The 19618-nt window shown below is 38.9% G+C and overlaps 1 protein-coding gene across 1 annotated transcript in view; it reads left to right on the top strand.

The window, feature by feature from the left end:
- Positions 1 to 19618, top strand: part of LOC126252249 (agrin-like) — a gene marked incomplete at its 5' end in the record, with an annotated part of 306781 nt that overhangs the window by 118354 nt on the left and 168809 nt on the right. Inside the window, 3 exons of the mRNA XM_049953122.1 lie at positions 847 to 1245; positions 1974 to 2126; positions 17619 to 17735. Coding sequence (XP_049809079.1) covers positions 847 to 1245; positions 1974 to 2126; positions 17619 to 17735 — 669 coding nt within the window. The remainder of the gene's footprint in view (positions 1 to 846; positions 1246 to 1973; positions 2127 to 17618; positions 17736 to 19618) is intronic.

The following is a 19618-nucleotide window of genomic DNA, read 5'->3' as shown; positions in this document are numbered from 1 at the left end:
TTTTGGCGCCAGTATTTATCTTTGTGCCTGTAAAGCATGCCTGTGTAGCGCTACATATATTCGACGACAGAAGTTAGTTGTGGCGGCACCTACCAACATATTTCAGAACTTCCGCTTACTTTGCACTCAATTCTAAGCCGCAGGCGGTTTTTTGGATTACAAAAACCGGAAAAAAAGTGCGGCTTAGATTCGAGTAAATACGGTAGTCACACAAGACACATGTCTCGTTGATTTTTGTGAACTGCAAGTAAAGCTCTCCCTAACCTGTACAACATAATCATCAACATGCAGGCGACTTGGTGATTTATCATATCACAGTGAAAAAACTGTCTTAACAAAGTTCTTGTGCCAAGAGTAAATTGTAGGCCTTCTTGGTGATTCCTCAGCATATTCAGTGTGGATTTTACGCTGAACAGTTGTTGCAGAGTTTGTTTCATGAAACTGAAACACATGACAAGCATTCTCCACGCCATTGAAAGGAGCCGCTTGAACTGTGCACTACACTGGCACTCCTGGTGGCAGAATGGGGTACGATGCACTACATGAATCAAACTTGTGGTTGTTTGCTACAAAGTAACACATATACCAATTCTGTAAGCTATCTCAAATAAATTTCTATACAATTCCGAAGTTGTAAAGTCCTTTTTAACTCACTTTGTATTAGTCAGGAATTTCTGTAATGTTCATACTTGCATAGCTTACTCATTTTGGTATGTATAAATGTTTGATGTTGCATTGGTGATTATTGCCTGTACATATAACTAACACATGTTTTTTTCTGTGTATAGTCTTGCAAAATATGGCACCTTTGACACTAATTCCACAAAATTTATTTCTTTTCTCTAGCGACAATGACAACACCTTCTTTTTACCAAAGTCCTGTCCGTCAGAAGATATTCATAGTTAGTGAAAATGAAAGAATGTTGCATCATGAAAATAGCATTTTGAGCAACTCAGTCAATCAGGAGAGGAAAAATAACACCAAGATGTTCAGCCTGTTGATGAAACCAGGACTTGCCAAGGAGGAAATGTGCCAAGATGTGAGATGTGATTTTGATGCTAAATGTCAGATTGGATCCGATGGTCATCCACACTGTGAATGTGACTTTAACTGCAAACATTTGCAAAAGGGAGAGCCAGTATGTGCTTCAGACAAACGTATATATCCATCCTTGTGTGAAATGAAAATGGAGTCTTGTATGCGTAAAGAAGAACTAAGATTACGACCAATGGATCTCTGTCAAGGTTGGTCTTACAATAAATATCTATTGCTTTATTCTACATTTGTATCTTTCAGAAGACATGAGGTACTCTGTCAGTAGAGTAGTTAGGGACGACCATTCTTTGTTCAAAACAATACATTTTATGTTTGGATTGTGGGATCACATGACAGAAACTGTTATGTATTACAGACTGTGCAGACCAAAGAGAAGACAACACGGATTTTTCCTGTTCTCAAATCATATCAATATTTTCATCCTTTACTTTCAGTGAAAGATGTACAACAAAATCTCTCTGGAGATTCATGTTTCAACACTTCCACGGAAGCTACTTTCTTTCTTTTGCATAGAAAAACAATTGATCCAAGCTGACTCCTAATACTGGAAAAATCTTTTTTTCTTTTGCATATTTAGTTCGCTTCCTTCGTCATCTGTCCCTCTTGTTCTTCTTTACTTCATTCCTTAATATTCTTCTCTATCTCTGTGGGTCAGATCCTCTGTTGCATATTTACTTTTGTAACTCGTATGTTCATTGAAGAACATTGTTATAAATAGTAGTAGAGAAGCAAATGATGTAATTCCATCTAATTGTTAGTAATAAAAGTCATGCTGCTGTCTTTTCATAAAATACACTTCAGACTGATAAGCGCATAGTCATTTGATTTTTTATTAAAGAAAAACAGATTATCATTGGAATTGCATGCTTTACATATCAAAAAAGGAGTTGCAAACAGTAAAATGAAATGCTTGCAGGAATGAAAGTTAAGCCATGCAATGGTGCACCCCCTTTGATGAATCCCATTACTGGTATGGCATATGATTGTGGCAGTGGCCCTTCAAGGCAGGACTGTCCTGCTGGCAGTTACTGCCACCAGACACCATACTTTGCTCGCTGCTGTAAGAAGGGTAAGATTAATGGCCAAACTGTTTAAAATTCTATTCATACATCTCTGGTGTCAGTTATCAGACATATTATAAGTGGCAAACCTATTCTCATTGTTTTCTAATTATGAAATAAACAAGAAATGGATTTGATGAAGTCGTGTAGGTATAAGGTCATCATGTGTCATAACTGTTCATATTAGATGCATTCACTTTCAAACATAACCTCTTTTATATTGGCCTGTGTTGCTCATATGCAGTAAATACATTTGAACTTGTGATTTACATGGTGTTACTGTCAAATAATACAAAAGTCTTACAGTATCTGGAGTACGTAAATTACCGTACATTTTGATGGTAGCTGAATTTGGACATCATAGTAGAAAAACTATTTTCTGAATCTTCTCTACTGATTATGAAACTGTTACTGAGTAATACAAATACAAATAATAATTATGACTGAACATTTTTATGTATATTCTGAAAATGAATGTAAATATGTCTTTGTATAAGAATTAAGAATAAATTAGCTGTCTAAGCTTTTGCAGCTGTTCCATACAACTTAAAATGTTGTGAACTGCTAGGACACATTATTTTTCAAATCTCCTCCACCTCAAAATTCAAGTAGGGTGCTACTGAAGAAAGTAACACCAAGACAAAAATGTTGGATTGAAGAAGGTTTGAGCAATGGTGCAGTCTAGCAGATCAGGATGTTTTTGATTGAAAGAATAAATTATTTGTTTCTCTCAGAAAACTCTGTAAAATATTCTACTCACGGTTTAGTTCCCTAAAAACGTGGAACACACAGTCAGTTTAACTCCTTTCAGACACTACCTTCTGTAAAACTATCAACAAATCATTTTTCATTATTAAATATAAGCTGTTATCATACTTGATGCAGAGAGTTCACAGCTATAAATTCGAACTAAGTAAATTAATAATAGAAGTAACTAGATGGAAGAGAATACTGAAACAAAATTTGGATGGTTTTTCAAAAATTTACTGTCGTATTATTTCATTTTAATTGCAAACCAATTATGATGTAGATTTAAACATCTAATACTGGACATACACTTCAGTAAATTTTTGCCTTCTGCATTTCATTCTGTTTGCCATAGCCTTAGATAATTAAATAAGAGGCAGATGTATTAGGCTTTTTTTCCTGTAAAGATTTTAATAGCTTACAACTGTTTTGTGTTTCCTAATAGGTTAAAATGTTTACATGCAAGTCATTTAAATACCAACAAGACATTTTAACTGCAAAAGGGGAGACATTCCTACAAAGAATTTACCTGCGTGCAGTTCAGGTCCATGCTGCAGGTTTTTTGTGGAAATGGCAGGACAAAATCATATCAAATGTCTCATCTTAATATGTGACTTACTTATCAATATATTTAACACAGTGGTTACACAGAGTAGTATGATGGTTATAGAATAGATAATCACAAGTTTTGACTTGCTGGCTACTGTTTGCTTGATGGGCCAGCTGCATAATCACTTTGTGCTGTATTTTCATTTTCTTTTTGAAGCTGCCATACCTCTTGCATTTGCCTCACATTGGACTTTTTAGGCTTTTTGGAGTCCATTTGATGTAAGCTTTCCTCTGAGTTGCATTTTGTATAACTCCAAACATATTTACAAGTAACATGGTACAAAATCTTTCATTCTTTTTTAATTTTAAATTTAATATCAATGCATCTACCAAATTTTCCCAATTCAGAACTACGGAGCCCTAATTCGTCTCTTTGTGAACAAATTGTACAGACGTAATCCATCCATTGTGAGCTCATTCACTGTTTACACATTATTGGGCTTGTAGTTGTTAGTGATTCAACTCTGACAGTATGTTGTCACTCAAGAAAGTTTGATAAGTTTTCAAGTCAAAAGAAGAGAATCTTCTTCCTTACAGCTTCTCAAATTCTGGAAGATGCTACTTAAATTATCACTATCCTTATTATGTAAACTGAATATGGTGTACTAAAATTAACACAATATGCAGTATGTTTGCTTTCCTTTAAAACTGTTTAATGCTGAAAAATAGTAATTCTACAACCTTTTTTGTCCCTACACACAGTTTCATAGCAGAATTTTAGAATTAATTTCAACAATATTTGCAATGGTAGAGAAATATCTGGTTAGCTGCTACATAAATATGAACAGCTGGAGCAAGTCCTATAATTCCAGTATAGCTACAAAATAGAACCTCTAGCTTTCTGGACTGATAGTAGCATAATGTGTGAAGAGGCCAGAAAGAAACAAAAGTCCCTGCATGTCCTGTATTAGAAAATCATAATAGGTGCATTATATCACTCTCTCTTGCCAAATTTTTTGGATCATCTAATTCATACTTTATAGTGGCTTTTTGCTTGTCTCTGGCATCTGTAAATCTTGAACCCTCTTCTCACAGTGCATCTTTCATTCCCTACCAATCAAAGATCTATTTGAAAGTAGTGAAATTTAAAGATCCCATCCAGTCTTTCTGTTAGTCTTTCTTCAGCTGCTCTGGCAGCTTAGGACTCTTTGGAATCAGTTATTGTTAGTTGTCACTGCTTTTAGTTGTTTGTTTTAAGTGATAAAACCTGTTAACCTGCAATTTGTATCCAGAACCACCATAGAGAAATCAGTTAAAATCATTACTTACCGACATGACTTTCACTATCAAGAAGCAAATAAGACAGAAAAATATTTATACATTCTGATTATTAAACTGTTGTATTGCCCATTATCTGGTGCCCCATTTTTGAAGCTGAAGGGGATTAATGGATAAAGAAAATCTGTTGTGAGGCCACAGTGAAAAGAGTATGTGATTCATGGATAAATAACGCCATAGTAGATGTATATCATGGGAGGAAGTGAGTTCACATCCAGTGTCAGAAATATCAGCTGAAATTAAGTTATCAAGAAAAACAATCAGTTTTTGACAAGATAATATAACTGGATAGATAAAAAATCCACTCACCAAGCAGCAGGAGGAAATTTAAGACAATGTGCAACCTCTCAGAGCCAGTGGCTTGTGGCAGAAGGGTTGAGAGTGATGGAAAAGTGACCCAGACCCCAGGGTGGGGGTAAACTACTGAACAGGATGAAAAGGGAAGACTGACTGTTGTGGACTGCACCAGTCGAGATATGAAAATCTGAGAGCTTACGGGTGGAAGATGGGTGATAAGCTAGACACAGATTACCGACAAAACATTGTGGAAACAGATAATAAGTGCAGAAAGCTAAGTGCATTATACAGGTTAGACATGTGAGATGTGAGAGGGAGGCACAGGGGCTGGGGGAAGGGGAAGGAAATAGACGGGTTAGAAGTAAAAGGTATAGAAAACTAAAAGAATGTAACAATATTATGAAAGGGAAAGTTGCTACTCACCACATAGCGGAGATGCTGAGTCGCAGATAGGCACAACAAAAAGGCTGTCACAAATAAGCTTTTGGCCAACAAGACCTTCGTCAAATATAGACAACACACAAACACACTGACACTCACGCTAACGCAGCTCACAAACCCATGATAGCAGTCTCTGGCAGCTGAAGCTGAGTGTGGCTTCAGCTGCCAGAGATTGCAGTCATGTCTGTGAGTTGTGTTTGCATAAGTGTGTGTGTGTGGGGGGGGGGGGGAGGGGGGGGGGCTCTGTGTGTGTGTGTGTGTGTGTGAACTATTTTCGACGAAGGCCCCATTGGCCAAAAGCTTAGGTGTGTCTTTTTGTTGTGCCTATCTGCGACCCAGTGTCTCCACTATATGGTGAATAGCAACTTTACTTTTCATAATACCATTACATTCCATCCTGGATTTTCCATTGTTAGAAAACTAAAAGAGAATGAGGAAAAGAATAGCTACTAAAAGGAAATGCTGAGACCAAAGAAGTTAACCTAAATTAAGAAGTTAATCTAAATTAATTTTTGTGCAACCTTTGCACAAAAAACTAAGTTGAACTAAATTAAGGCAAAGTGGGTAGCTAGAACCAAGGGCATATTGTAATGCCAGTTCCCACCTGTGTAGTACTGAGAAACTGGTGTCAGTGAGAATCCAGATGTCATATGTGGTGAAACAGGTGCTGAGGTTGTGCCTGTCAAGTTGTAGAGTCCTGACAATCATTCTTTCCTTCTGATCCTGTCTGATAAGTTCCTCTTGGCTCGGAGATCTGACCCGCTTTTTCATAACTCTCTCTAGTACCTACACTTCAACAGCCCTTTTCTTACATCCTTCTTCCTTCCCCTTCAACCTTCCTGTCCGAAGAAGGATCCACTGATGCCAAAAGCTTGCAGTTTTCCTTAAATTTTACATGTTTTCTCCATCTGGTACTTGGTGACTAGGTTTTTTATCTATCTAATTATATTAGATGAAATTAATCACAGCACATGATGTAGTAAACTATCATTTGAAAACTTTTTATTGGTGTGCTTCCAAAGTAATCTTTGTGTCTTATCCTTCATAATACACTACTGTCCATTAAAATTGCTACACCATGAAGGTGACGTGCTACAGACGTGAAATTTAACCGACAGGAAGAAGATGCTGTGATCTGGAAATGATTAGCTTTTCAGAGCATACACAAGGTTGGCGCCAGTGGCGACACCTACAACATGCTGACATGAGGAAAGTTTCCAACTAATTTCTCATACACAAACAGCAGTTAACTGGCGTTGCCTGGTGTGTTGTTGTGATGCCTCGTATAAGGAGGAGAAATGCGTACCATCATGTTTCTGACTTTGATAAAGGTCGTATTGTAGCCTATCACGATTGCGGTTTATCATATCGCGACATTGCTGCTCACGTTGGTTGAGATCCAATGACTGTTAGCTGAATATGGAATCGGTGGGTTCAGGAGGGTAATGTGGAACACCGTGCTGGATCCCAACAGCCTCATATCACTAGCAGTTGAGATGACAGGCATCTTATCCACATGGCTGTAACGGATCGTGCAGCCACGTCTCAATCCCTGAGTCAACAGATGGGGACGTTTGCAAGACAACAACCATCTGCACGAAGAGTTCGACGACATTTGCAGCAGCATGGACTATCAGCTCGGAGACCATGGCTAAGGTTACCCTTGACGCTACATCACAGACAGGAGCGCCTGCGATGGTGTACTCAACGACGAACCTGGGTGCACGAATGGCAAAACATCATTTTTTCGGATGAATCCAGGTTCTGTTTACAGCATCATGATGGTAGCATCCGTGTTTAGTGACATCGCAGTGAACGCACATTGGAAACGTGTATTCGTCATCGCCATACTGGCGTATCACCCGGCGTGATGGTATGGGGTGCCACTGGTTACACGTCTCGGTCACCTCTTGTTCGCATTGACGGCACTTTGAACAGTGGATGTTACATTTCAGATGTGTTATGACCCGTGGCTCTACCCTTCGTTCAATCCCTGCAATACCCTACATTTCAGCAGGATAATGCATGACCGCATGTTGCAGGTTCTGTACGGGCCTTTCTGGATACAGAAAATGTTCGACTGCTGCCCTGGGCAGCACATTCTCCAGATCTCTCACCAGTTGAAAACGTCTGGTCAATGGTGGCTGAGCAACTGGCTCATCACAATACGCCAGTCACTACTGTTGATGAACTGTGGTATCGTGTTGAAGCTGCATGGACAGCTGTACCTGTACACGCCATCCAAGCTCTGTTTGACTCAATGCCCAGGCCTATCAAGGCCGTTATTATGGCCAGAGGTGGTTGTTCTGGGTACTGTTTCTCAGGATCTATGCACCCACATTGCGTGAAAAGTAATCACATGTCAGTTCTAGTATAATATATTTGTCCAATGAATACCCGTTTATCATCTGAATTTCTTCTTGGTGTAGCAATTTTAATGGCCAGTAGTGTAATATCTTCTTAATGCACAAATAAAGCAAAACAGTTCTCAACATTCCAGAAGGCTTTCGACATCTTTCCTCATAAGAGTCTTTTAACCAAAATGGAAATGATGAACCATGAGGTTAGGAAGGTTAGGTGGACGGCAGAAAGACAACACCTAACCTTCGTAACCTCTTGAGTCATAGCTATGAAATCCCCAAACCAACTTCCCTACCCTCTGGCTCCTATCCTTGTAACCTCCCCCGGTGTAAAACCTGTCCCATACACCCTCCCACCACCACCTACTCCAGTCCTGTAACCCGGAAGGTGTACAAGATCAAAGGCAGAGCCACGTGTGAAAGCACCCACGTTATTTGCCAACTGACCTGCCTACACTGTGAAGCTTTCTATGTGGGAATGACCAGCAACAAACTGTCCATTCGCATGAATGGACACAGGCAGACAGTGTTTGTTGGTAATGAGGATCACACTGTGGCTAAACATGCCTTGGTGCACGGCCAGCACATCTTGGCACAGTGTTACACCGTCCGGGTTATCTGGATACTTCCCACTAACACCAACCTGTCAGAACTCCGGAGATGGGAACTTGCCCTTCAGTATATCCTCTCTTCTTGTTACCCACCAGGCCTCAACCTCCGATAATTTCAAGTTGCCGCCACTCGTACCTCACCTGTCATTCAACGACATCTTTGCCTCTGTACTTCCGCCTCAACTGACATCTCTGCCCAAACTCATTGCCTTTACAAATGTCTGCTTGTGTCTGTGTATGTGCGGATGAATATGTGTGTGTGTGCGAATGTATACCTGTCCTTTTTTCCCCCTTAAGGTAAGTCTTTCCGCTCCCGGGATTGGAATGACTCCTTACCCTCTCCCTTAAAACCCACATCCTTTCGTCTTTCCCTCTCCTTCCCTCTTTCCTTATGAAGCAACCGTTGGTTGTGAAAGCTTGAATTTTGTGTGTATGTTTGTGTTTGTTTGTGTCTATCAACATGCCAGCGCTTTTGTTTGGTAATTCGCATGATCTTTGTTTTTAGATATTTTTCCCACGTGGAATGTTTCCCTCTATTATATTCATACAACTAAATACTTAGGTATTACAATCACAAATAACTTAAATCAGAATGATCACATAGATAATGTTGTGGGTTGAGCAAACCAAAGTCTGTGATTCATTGGCAGAACACTTAGAAGATGCAACAGATCTACTAACGAGACTGTTTATACTGCACTTGTCCGCCCTATTCAGGAGTATTGCTGTGTGGTGTAGCATGTGCATCAGATGGGACTGACAGATGACACTGAAAAAGTTCAAAGAAGGGCGACTCGTTTTGTATTATCACAAAATAGGGGAGATAGTGCCACAGACATGATACGTGAAATGGAGTGGCAATCATTAAAACAAAGGCATTTTTCTTCTCATGAAATTTCAATCACCAATTTTCTCCTCCAATTGCACAAACATTCTGTTGGCACCCACCTACATAGGGAGAAATGATCATCATGGTCAAATAAGTGAAATCAGGGATCGCACAGAAAAATGTAAGTACTCATTTCTCCCGCGCACCATTCGAGAGTGGAACGGTAGAGAGACAGCTTGAAGGTGGTTCATTGAACCCTCTGCCAGGCACTTAATTGTGAATAGCAGAATAATCACGTAGATGTCTATACATTCTAGTGTTTTATCAAGCATATTACACTTAGAGGTGCTATTCCCTTCCTGTTTTCTTAAATTTGAAGTGAGTTAATTGGGGAGCCAGTGGCAGAAGCCAAGCTGTATTTCAGAAAAAAAAATCCTCAAACACCTATCCTTGGCTATCTATGTTTCTGTCCACATCTTATCATGTCCAGATGTCATAAACTCATCTTTATTTATCTTATCATCTATCATAATGTTTCTGATGAGAAGATACTAGGGTTTTCAGAGAGTACATGCATACACTTATAGAAAATGACAATGTCATTGCAGAAAATTGAGCAACCTTTGCACAAAAAATAATGTAAAATATGACTAATCTCACACTTACACTTTCCTTTGCCACTTTCCAAAAACAAGTCTGTAACCAGTGTTTGTATTCATCATTTATATGTATCATGAAAATTCTATAAGGGAGGCAGGGGAGCTCTCAACCAATATTATAGGCATAGGAATTATGCTGCTGAAACTGAAATGGTGGTAGCAGGCACTGGCAGAGTGGATACGACAAGCATTAATGGGTCTTTTTTTTTTTCTATACTCAGAGAAAAACATAGTTTTAGTGGAGGTGTTGGTTGTTCTACTCTTGGGCAGAAAGTAATTTTTAAACACAAAGAGTGAAATTCTAATATTACAGTTTTGAGTTAATAAAAATATTTGGAGCCATATTGGTATAAGTGATGTCTTACAGGAAAGACATCATGGTGATTGAAAGAAGTAAAAGTACTCATTTTTTGTTCAAAGACTATGTCACAGAGTTTCCTTGTAGTCATGAAAATAAAGCCATTTCAGAGAAAGTGTCCACTGTACATAAAATACACTAGGGAAATGGTTTAATGGAAATATCTGGGTTTTCATCAGCACCTGTTGTGTTTTTATTGGGTAATGTTTTTATCATCATAGATAATTCTTCAGGTGTTATAGAAGACACAAATGCTGTTCTTGTATGAATTTTTCAATCTGGTTTTCATTTATTACTCTGTGGTTGTGTGATGACATTGCACTTATTTCTGTTTTGAAGATTTTCCAGGATGTTTTCATCTTGTTCCTGGAATTTTCTATTTGTTTGTCATTTTCTGTTGCATTTAATTTGGTATTACTTGTCTAAGTATTTGTTTATATTGTTTAAGCAGTTAATAAAAACAGGATTTTTATTTTGCTTTGACTGTTCATTTAATGTGCTCTGACGCTGGCATGAGATTTTTATTCCTGCTGTGATTCACTTGTTGATGTTTATTTGGGGAAAGCCGTTTCAATAAAATAGCTGTTGTTAGAATCTATGCATGATGATCACTAAAACCAGTGTTAACAATTTGTGTGTTGTAGGTATATTTATCTGTGTTTATAAAAGCCTGGTCACTGCATGTTGCAGAAGTAATAGTTATATAAGTTGGATTAGTTACAGTTGTATACTAGAGGGAAACATTCAATGTGGGAAAAATATATCTAAAAACAAAGATGATGTGACTTACCGAACGAAAGTGCTGGCAGGTCGACAGACACACAAACAAACACAAACATACACACGAAATTCAAGCTTTCGCAACAAACTGTTGCTTCATCGGGAAAGAGGAAAGGAGAGGGAAAGATGAAAGGATGTGGGTTTTAAGGGAGAGGGTAAGGAGTCATTCCAATCCCGGGAGCGGAAAGACTTACCTTAAGGGGGAAAAAAGGACAGGTATACACTCGCACACACACACATATCCATCTGCACATACACAGACAGCGAAAGCTTGAATTTCGTGTGTATGTTTGTGTTTGTTTGTGTGTTTGTCGACCTGCCAGCACTTTCGTTCGGTAAGTCACATCATATTAGTTACAGTTGGTTTTAATTAAAGGATTTCAGTAAATCTTTAAATCTGTTGGGTTTGGAGAAATCAGTATTGAAAATATTTTTCTTGAAGGTGATGAAATTTTCTAACAGTTCCTCCATATAATTATGAAAGACATTTTATCACCATCTTGTGATGTATATGCAGAGATGATCACAGTATTTTGATTTGGGAGTTCTGCTGTTGAAGTGTGATGTATCTTTCTCCAGATAAGCTGTCATATTCGGTTATATTACCAAATTTTATATTTTCTCAGCCATATATACAGCTACCATCATGAATGAGTATTTCTCTGCAATATTTGTCCACCAATTTGAACTGATGGAGGTGTATCAGTTCTAACAAGCCTTTATTCAACTGGTGCTCAGTAAAACATAATAAGGGAATACCACTCTAACCTTATCTGGAGTCTGCGTTTCTTGTTTTGTGGTGTTTCTGATGATAACCCACTTGTTGAGCAGCATTTGTTTCAGTTTAGGTATGGGTACTTCACTCGCTTCCATCCTCTCTCTCTCTCTGTATCTTAAAATGAAATAAAATAAAATAAAATAAAAATTCTTATGTCTCCAGGCAGACTTTTTGGTTTAAAGATGAATTCACCTGCTTTGTACAGTAGCTAATTTTAATTAATGAAGAGAATGTATTGTATACTGGTTCTTTCTCTTTTCTGTTAAAGTGAAAACAGTGGCGTGTTAATTTATCACATGGTAGTCTTCCCATTTCAAAATTTGTGGATATTCTGCTTTTGATGCATGATTCTGAACAGTTCACTGTTTTCACTACATGATGGTTAACCATATTGACCTTTTTGTTCATATGTCCTTTGTCACATCTTTTAGTTATTGGATGTAAATTACATATATCTATTTACTCAGATGGAGACCACTTGGTAAGATGTTATCATTGTTTTTAAAATTATTTTTATGTGAGTCTTCATGAAAAACTTCCATGAGAGCAGCATTTGGCTAAATAAAACTTTGAGTGCCTTATTTGATTCACTTTTTTTCTCCAGTATGTTTCTACATTCCTGCCATGATTGTCACTCACTATTACAACTCCTGTTTCAGTGCTGTATTTCTTGACTTGCAACTTCTCCTATAATTAGATGCTTTATCTTCCAGAACACTGCAGGCATCTTTAACTACAGTTTCTTGTGCTATTTCATTTTCACTGGTTGGCATGTAATCAATGTCTTTAATTACACTTACTTGTTGTGCTGCCATTTTGCTAGCTGGCACCAGAGAACTGGGTGCATATAACACAAGTTTGTCATCAGTGGTGATTTTAAATTACATGAATTGGATACCCTTTCTAATATACAAGGCCTATCCCAAAAGCAAGTACTTTTTTGGGAAAAAACTCATAAAACATTTTTTTCAATGTAAAATTTGTTTTTACAGGAAAGAGTATTTCTTAAACTATTTTTGTACATGTCTGTCACCATTGTTCAGACATTTGTCATAGTGGGAAACCAATTTTGTATGCCCTTGTCATAGAAAGCTGCCACCAGTGAAGACAGCCACTGTTGAACATCATTTTTGTGTTGGCATAGCTGTCAAAGCGCTACCTCCAAAATGATACTTCAAGTTCAAGAATAAGTGATAGAAAGTGCAAGATCAGAGTGGTACGGTGGGTGATCGAACTGCTCCCACCCAAATTGCTGAATAAGATTTTGAGTGACACCAGCAGACTGAGGACATGCATTATCATGAAGCAATACACTGTCTCAACTGAGCACTCCATGCCTTTTGTTTTTGACTGTGTCCCAAAGTTTTCACAATGTTCCAAAGTATCATACCACACTGGTGGCTTCACCTCTGTGAAGAAACACAAAGAGCAGAATGCTCTGTCTGTCTCAGAACACAGTGCACATGATTTTTTTGTCTTGCCAATGTTGTTTTTAATTCTTGTTTTTGGGGGTTCATGAATGCCCCATCACTGACTGTTGTTTTGATTCTGAAGTGACATCACAAACCCAAGTTTCATTACCAGTCACAATTCTGTTTGAGAATTCATCTCCATCATCAGTTTATTGGTTAAGAAATGTCAAAGCACTGCCACACTTCATTTTGTGGAAATCTGTAAGCATTTTCAGAACCCAGCAGGAATACAATTTGCAAATTTTTAAGCAATTTGTGACAATTGCATGCAAAACAGTTTTCTTAAATTTGTGGGAACTCATCACAAAGCATGTTTATTGTCAACCATCTGTTTTCACGAATTTTCTCATTCACTCTCTCAACCAAACCAAACCGCAGAAGGCTGCCCAGTCCGTGTTTAATCATAAATGATTCATCCATCATTGAACTGTCTCACCCACTTCCTCACCACTCCATCAGTCATTACATTTTCACCATAAATCCTAAAACTTGATGATGAATTTCAGCTGGCTTAGCATTCTTTGCATTCAAACACTTTATTACAGTGTACTTCAAAGTTGAAAGGCTCAGAGATTGTCTTAAATATTTTGAACGATCACTACAAATGTAAATACAACACAATCCTGCTGTAATGGTGTCTGTGTAAAGACAATGAACCAGAGAGATGAGTGCAATCTGTGGAGCAGCAATGATAGTGCTGTGGTGGTGGTAGAACAGAATGGTACTTACTTTCTGGAAATGCCTCATACATGACTTTTCACTGGTTACATGTTTATTTTGTTTTTGCTCAAACTCTCTGATTTTCACTAATGGAGCATTCCTACCATGTTGCAACATCTTAATTATCTCATCTTCTGATGCTAAGTGCATCAAGAGATTTTGATCGCTTTATGGAACTGGACACAGTTTTATATTCTTGATCACGCAGAGATACCTTTACAATTATTTACTTTAACAACACATGAGTAACACAGGCTGTCTTTATCATTATTATTTTTCAGTCAATAGATATGTAACTATCAGAACAGTTTGTGACTTTTTTGAGTTGGAGGGCAAAGGAGGAGGGCGGGGGGATGTTGTCATTGCTCCATCATATGCAATCCCTCTAAAGAAACTGCAAATACCACACAACAGATGTAAAACAAAGCTTCCAGTTATAGATAGAGAGATGCTAAAGGAAACATGCCGTGAAATGGGAGTTCATTATGCTTTTAATGCCCCCTGTAGCAGAATGTATGTTTACTGGGTGTTAGTGCAAAAAAGTTAGTGTCCAGACACTTGCTGATGATACAGGTAGGTACTGAAACTGAAGTTCAAAAAGCAAAAGTAGAGATGCTGAATTTCATTTTCATATGTCACTACACTAGATACAGGAGTGTGCTGCAAGTTAATTCTCATACCATTGCAAGGATGACTGATAAAGATATTAGTTTCAATGGAGTTGAGAAACAGTGGATATAGCTGAAACTGAACCAGGCCCTGTGCCTAATAGAATCCCTATCTCTGCAGAATTTGTGATTGAGCTACCCCTCTTTTAAACATAATATATGGTAGATCACGCCAACAAATAACTTGACCAGTAGTTGAAGAAAGCGCAGGTCACACCTGTGTAGAAGAATGGTAAGAGCTGTGATCCACATAATTACCATCCAGTGGAAAGTCCAGGATGGAATAATAATTATATGTAAAGAATAAATTGCACTCACCACATAGAAGAGGCATTGAGGTGCGGCCTGGCATAATGAAAAATAATACTAGAAATATTTAAGCTATCAGACAAAGTGCTTCCTCAGAAACAGAACTCTCACCATTCACACAACATGACTTATGTCCCTGGGTGCTAAGGCCTGACTGAAACAGTGTCTGACATGAGCAACAGTCTGTTGGGGCGGTTGGTGGGGATAAGAAAGAGGCATGTGGCAAGGAGGGGGAGGGATAGCAGAGTACGTGTGAGAGAAGATGCTAGTGCTGCCTGTGGGAGCATGCAAAGGGTGAGGTGGGACAGAACAGGGCTGCTAGGTACAGCATTGGTTGCTGCGGGGAAGGAGGAAGAGGAGAGAAGCAGAGAAGAGGAAATGACTTGTAGGTGCATTGGTCTGCTAGAAGGCATGCGTGTATTGTAGTGGGAGCTGGTAAGGGACTAGGCGGGTGGAGGACAGGGACTAACAAAAGCTGAGGATACGGTGGTTGTCAGAATGAAGGATATGTTGTAGCTAAAGTACCAACCTGCACAGTTAAGATTCATTTAGCTGCAATGACTGTGCAGGATTCTCTGTGGGCTTAACTACTAGCAAGCTGTCTATGTGCATGAATGGCCACTGTCAACTGTGGCCAAGAGGCAGCTGGACCATACAGTTTATGAAGATGCCACCCAGATAGATGTGCTTCAGTATAATGGCTGTTTCACAGTTTGTAGTATCTGAATTCTTCTCACCAACACCAGCTTTTCTGAACTACGTAGGTGGGAATTCACCCTATAACATATCTGTGTAGCAGCCCTAACTTGTCCCCACCATGCCCCTTCATGCTCCCACAGGCAGCAATAGTATCTCATCCCCCCACCTTATCCCTCACCCTCCCACTGCACACCTCCTTATCCACATCACCCACACAGTTGATCACTGCCCATGTCAGACACACTCGCAGTTGAGTCTTAGCACCCAGAGACAGTAGCCATGTATGTTTGAGTTGTTTTTTGTGTGAGAGCTCTGCTTCTGAGAAAGGTCTTCATCCAAAAGCTTCATCCAAAAGTTTAAATATTTCTAGTATTCTTTTTTATTGTGCCTGTCTGTGCCTCCTGTATGCAGTGAGTAACAATGTATTCTTTCTGCACTGTTGTAACTACCTCCAGTATCTTTGACATCCACAGGTTATAGAATCTTAAAATATATTCTGAGCACAAATGCTTATTAATGAAAGAACAATCATATCAAACAAAATGTTCAGAAATGGAAAATTGTGCACTTCAAACACTGCAGAAATGTAGTAACCTTTGGTTACAGTAGCAATGAGACACAATTGGAATCAGTCAACTAGACTTAATCATAAGTAAAGAAGGTGAAGTCTTCAGTTTATTGACAGGAGACAAGGAAAATTCAGTCCGTCTACCAAGGAGATTTCTTATAAAACACTCATGCCACTCATCCTAGAATATTCCTCACACATGTGGGCCTATACCGAATAGGTCTAATAGGATATACAAAGAATACCAGCATGAATGGTTGCTGGGTTTCTTAGACCCTGGGACAGCATCACTGAGATACAGAAACAGCTGCACTGGTAGGCACTTGTAGGTGCATGCCGAAAATTAGCTGCAATCACTGCACTGCATTCTATGTGGGCATAACTACTAACAAGTTATCTTTGGGTATGAATGGTTGCTGCCAAACTGTGGCCAAGAGACAGCTAGACCATATAGTTTGTGAACATTCCACCCAAATAGATGTGCTTCAATATAATGACTGTTTCACAGGCTGTGCCATCTGGATCCTTCCCACTGTCATCAGGTGGGAACTCTCCCTATTACATATCTACTTAGCAGTTCTAGACTGTCCCCACCACGTCCCTGCAAGTACCCAAATGCAGCACAGGCATCTTCACCCACTCCTACCCTGATATCCCTCCCTCTCCCCACTGCAGGCCTCCTCCTTATCCACATTGCTCATCTTTATGAAGTTCCAAGAAACACTACTAAGTGAGAAATCTAGGAATGTATTACAGTGCCCACATATCTCTCACACAAGGACTGAAAAGACTAGACTAATTTAAGTACACACAGAGGCAATTAAACAATCATTCTTCTCCCACTCCATATACAATTGGACTGAGAAGAAACCGTAATATGTTGTACAACAGGATACACTTCACAGAGTTTTGCAGAGTATAGATATATGTGTGTGCTGGATTTTGTATAAGTAATAAGTTTTTGCAAAAATGTAAGAATGAAAAGAAATAGAACTGAAAATTACATTTAAATGATGGCAGTAACAAGCATAGAATTATAGTATTTTTTAGTCATCAGTTTGACCTACTTAATAGCTCCACAGTATTCCACACTTATGGGTTTTGGGAGGTTGGAAAGGGGGAGAGGACAGAATGGGGGCAGTTCTTTGCAGAGCTTTGTCTCATACCCTGTGATAAAAGGACATTACCAGTATGAAACAAATAATGAACTAAGGTTTTTTTTTCAGATAATGCATACATGAAATGTGTGTAAATGCAATTGATTTTCATTATTGTTTACAAAATACATGCAGTATATCTTAATAAAATTTCTGTCAGCTGTTGAGGCCAGTCCATGTCAAGCAACATTTCTTGGTTGTTGTCCTGATGGAAAAACTCCTATCCAAGGAGAGGGAAATGCTGGTTGCCCCTCACTTTGTGGATGCAACAAACTGGGTGAGTGTGATTTAGTTACAATGAAATATATGATGTTAATATATTGATTAAGTGACAATGTGTAATATACACTGAAGATCCAAAGAAACTGGTACACCTGCCTAGTACAGTGTAGGGTTCCCGTGAGCACGCAGAAGTGCCTCAACACAACACGGCATGGACTTGAAGTAGTGCTGGAGGGAATTGACACCAGGAATCCTGCAGGGCTGTCCATAAATTCATAAGAGTGTGAGGGCGTGGAGATCTCTTCTGAACAGCACATTGCAAGGCATCACAGATATGCTCAATAATGTTCATGTCTGGGGAGTTTTGTGGACAGCGGAAGTGTTTAAACCCAGAAGAGTGTTACTGGAGCCACTCTGTAGCAATTATGAACATGTGGGGTGTTGCATTGTCCTGCTGGAATTGCCTAAGTCCGTTGGAATGCATAATGGACATGAATGGATGCAGGTGATCAGATAAGATGCTTACATACGTCACCTGTCAGAATTGTATCTAGACTTATCAGCCAACTGCACATATTGCATACCATTACAGAGCTTCCACCAGCTTGAACAGTCCCCTACTGAAATGCAGGGCCCATGGATTCATGAGGTTGTCTCCATACCCATACATGTCCACCTGCTTGATACAATTCGAAATGAGACTCGTCTGACCAGGCAACATGTGTTCAGTCATTAACAGTCCAATGTCAGTGTTGACAGGCCAGGCAAGGTGTAAAGCTTTGTGTCATGCAGTCATCAAGGGTAAACAAGTGGACCTTTGGCTCCAAAAGCCAATATTGATGATGTTTCATTGAATGGTTTACACCTGGACACTTGTTGGTGGCCCACCTTTGAAATCTATAGCAATTTGCAGAAGGGCTGGACTTCTGTCATGTTGAACAATTCTCTTCAGTCATTGTTGTTCCTGTTCTTGCAGGATCTTTTTCCGGCTGCAACAATGTCAGAGATTTGATGTTTTACCAGATTCCAGATATTCACAGTACACTCGTGAAATGGTCATACGGGAAAATCCCCACTCCATCGCTACCTCCGAGATGCTGTGTCCCATAACTCATGTGCCAACTATAACACCACATTCAAGCTCACTTAAATCTTGATAATGTGCCATTGTAGCAGCAGTAACCAATCTAACAACTGCACCTGACACTTGTTGTCTAATGTAGGCATTGCCAACCGCAGTGCCGTATTCTTCCTATTTACTTATCTATGTATTTGAACACACATGCCTAAACCAGTTTCTTTGGTGCTTCAGTGTAGTTACTTAAACTGGATCAAAGAGGCACTGTGTGTTATTTTATAGCACAGTAAACTTTTATTTAAGAAATGTTTTAATATTCACTGTTTTCACAAAAATTGTCTCATTAGCTAATTTTAATAAGAAAATAAAACATTATTTCATGTAGTGGTTTAGAAACTAAAAGTAACTGATAGAGTATGGGGAAGGGGGAAGAGTTGCTCTCCACATGAAAGGACAACATAAGCAGTGAAGAAGTGAAATCTGTGTGGCATTACACAGAAATACTGTGCATTTTAGGAAGCACAGATCATGGCTTAACCACCTGGATCACAGTTGTGGTCAGATTGCCAGGGAATATTAACATCCAAGCAACAAAGAGAGCTTGAATAGCTAGTCCTGTGGGAAACTAGTAATAAAAAATTTCTTTGCTGATAGTAACAGAACAGTTCTCCTCTCCTGAATGTGTTTGTAATTGTTAAGCAGGGAAATGGGATTTCTATGTTCAGAAGCAATAAAGCAGCTATCAAATGACACTTTCCTGGTGGAAATAGAATGTTTCACTATGCTCCTTAGTGTGAAGTTGCTTAGGAAGTGTGTGATTATAACATATTTATTTCTGGCACATTAGACCCTGATAATTT

This window comes from Schistocerca nitens, chromosome 4 (assembly GCF_023898315.1).
Source record: "Schistocerca nitens isolate TAMUIC-IGC-003100 chromosome 4, iqSchNite1.1, whole genome shotgun sequence".
In the NCBI taxonomy this organism is placed as follows: domain Eukaryota; kingdom Metazoa; phylum Arthropoda; class Insecta; order Orthoptera; family Acrididae; genus Schistocerca; species Schistocerca nitens.
This window is presented reverse-complemented; position numbering and strand designations above follow the sequence as displayed.